Source organism: Tamandua tetradactyla, chromosome 3 (genome assembly GCF_023851605.1).
Source record: "Tamandua tetradactyla isolate mTamTet1 chromosome 3, mTamTet1.pri, whole genome shotgun sequence".
Classification (NCBI taxonomy): Eukaryota; Metazoa; Chordata; class Mammalia; order Pilosa; family Myrmecophagidae; genus Tamandua; species Tamandua tetradactyla.
Window position 1 is genome coordinate 15,784,871 of NC_135329.1, and position 2,087 is coordinate 15,786,957.

At 39.1% G+C, this 2,087-nt stretch overlaps 1 protein-coding gene across 1 annotated transcript; it reads left to right on the top strand.

The window, feature by feature from the left end:
• The first annotated feature begins 369 nt into the window (after window positions 1-369).
• TCIM (transcriptional and immune response regulator) lies at window positions 370-1,708 on the top strand. Its single transcript, XM_077151826.1, has one exon. The coding sequence runs from the start codon at window positions 444-446 to the stop codon at window positions 762-764; it is 321 nt and encodes a 106-aa protein (XP_077007941.1). The 5' UTR covers window positions 370-443; the 3' UTR covers window positions 765-1,708.
• The last annotated feature ends 379 nt before the right edge of the window (window positions 1,709-2,087 follow it).

Consider the following 2,087-nt stretch of genomic DNA (forward strand, 5'->3'; position numbering starts at 1 on the left):
GTAACTTCAATGGGAGTTACATCTCTCCTGTGGTGAACAGAAAGCCTTGCTTCAATTGTTGTTTGGGACGATTTTGAGAGTCCAAATTACTTTGTTCACGTCTTATTTTTGCACTCTCCTGGTTTCAGCAATTTTTTGAAGAAGGCCCTGAGTCTGGAAAATGCTATTGTCACACATGAAGTCAAAAGAAATCCCCCACACTCCTATTCCTGAATTCTGAAAACCACTTTTAGTAACATTTTGCACAAGAAGAGTTTGTGCAAACTCTTGGCAGCTCAACTGTTAAACCTGCCTTTGATTATTCTTCCTTGAGATCACTCTGATGTCATGGGTGTAATTTGACTCTGGAGCTTTTGTTCACACTTTAAATAGCAGCCCGGGAATGATTTTGCTACAGACGCTCTAGAGAGCCCCAGAGCTGAATTCCAGAAGATCGTACATCGATGAAAGCAAAGCCAAGCCACCAAGCCATCGCCATGTCCACCTCACTGAGAGTAAGCCCGTCCATCCACGGCTATCACTTCGACACAGCCTCTCGTAAGAAAGCTGCGGGCAATATCTTTGAAAACATTGATCAGGAATCACTACAAAGGCTCTTCAAAAACTCTGGAGACAAGAAAGCAGAGGAGAGAGCTAAGATCATTTTTGCAATAGATCAAGATCTGGAGGAGAAAACACGAGCCCTGATGGCTCTGAAGAAGAGGACGAAAGACAAGCTTCTCCAGTTTCTGAAACTGCGGAAATACTCCATTAAAGTTCACTGAGGACACGCGAATGGACCAGGAGAACGAACATTTAAAGACCAAAAGTGAGTTTGTGAGATCCTAATACATGCAGCCTTTTGCTGCTTCCTTGCAAGCTTCTCTTCTGTCAGGACTCCCGAGCCTGGGAAGGAGCAAACGAACTGGTTGTAGTGACTCAAACCGATTCCAAGCATTGTGCTGCTACAGTGGAGAGCAAAATGCTTCCAGCAAGGATTGAGAACTCTCCCCACGGCAAAGGACTGATGCTGGAGTTAAGAGAAGAGCCTGGACAGATGGAATGGGAACCGGAGACAGCAGATGGCTTGGGAAGAAATGCATCCCGAGTCACTTTATCAGACCCTGAGGACTTAAATTCGACATGAACTTTTCTCTTCTTCTTCTTCTTTTTTTTTTAAAACTAAACTGGGTAGGGGGTTGGGAGGAGGGAGCAGGGAGCGGGATAACAAGGAGAAAGAAAACCATGCTCAAATTGTTTACTGATTTTTTTTTCTTTGAATGTTCAATATGTTGCCAAGCCTCAATAGTTATCTATTGGTGTAGCATTTTAGAGATCAGTAATTGATTATTTATTTGCATTTATTACAATGCCTGAATGAGTGCACCGCATGGGTGCAAGGACAAATTCAAGTAACTGCAATACTTTTAGCAGCTCAGTAAAACTCTATGCCACCTTCTGATTTGTAAAAGTTTTCATACATTTCAAATGGTTGCACAAAGTCTAAAAATAATGGGGTCTTTCATAAATCCTAAGTACTGTGAAAAAATTTTATAATGTTTTTTTATCTTCTGACTAATGCTAAAATATATCTAATTGAATTTCTTACAGTACAGCATTAAGCTTTAGGAAGTATTATCCACTATACAGTTTATAAAGATATTATGGTTTCTATAATTTATTATACATGGAAAGTGATATGCAGAGGTAATAAATTATTATAAACCTAGCTGCTCTTGGTCTGTGATGCTTGGTCTCAAAGGGAAAATAAGAAAGTACAGTTTGATTACTATAAACTTTTTGAGGGATTTGACTCTAAGAATAAAAGGTGATTTTAGAGTAGCTTTACATTCTGGGCCAAACTCTTTTAAAATAAGTTCTTCTATCAAATATCCAGAAAGTTTCTCCATCCCAACTTTAAAGTATAAAATACAAACAATAGAAATTCATAGACTAGCTCATCAACATTGCTCTTTGTCTCTATTCAGGAGGGGTTTTAAAAGACTTTTCTCCCTGGATTTTTGAAATGTGTCCTCTGTGGCTACAGCAGCTCTCTGCATTTGTTACTAAGCCAATATTTATTTATCCCCAAACAACATATTTTAGAA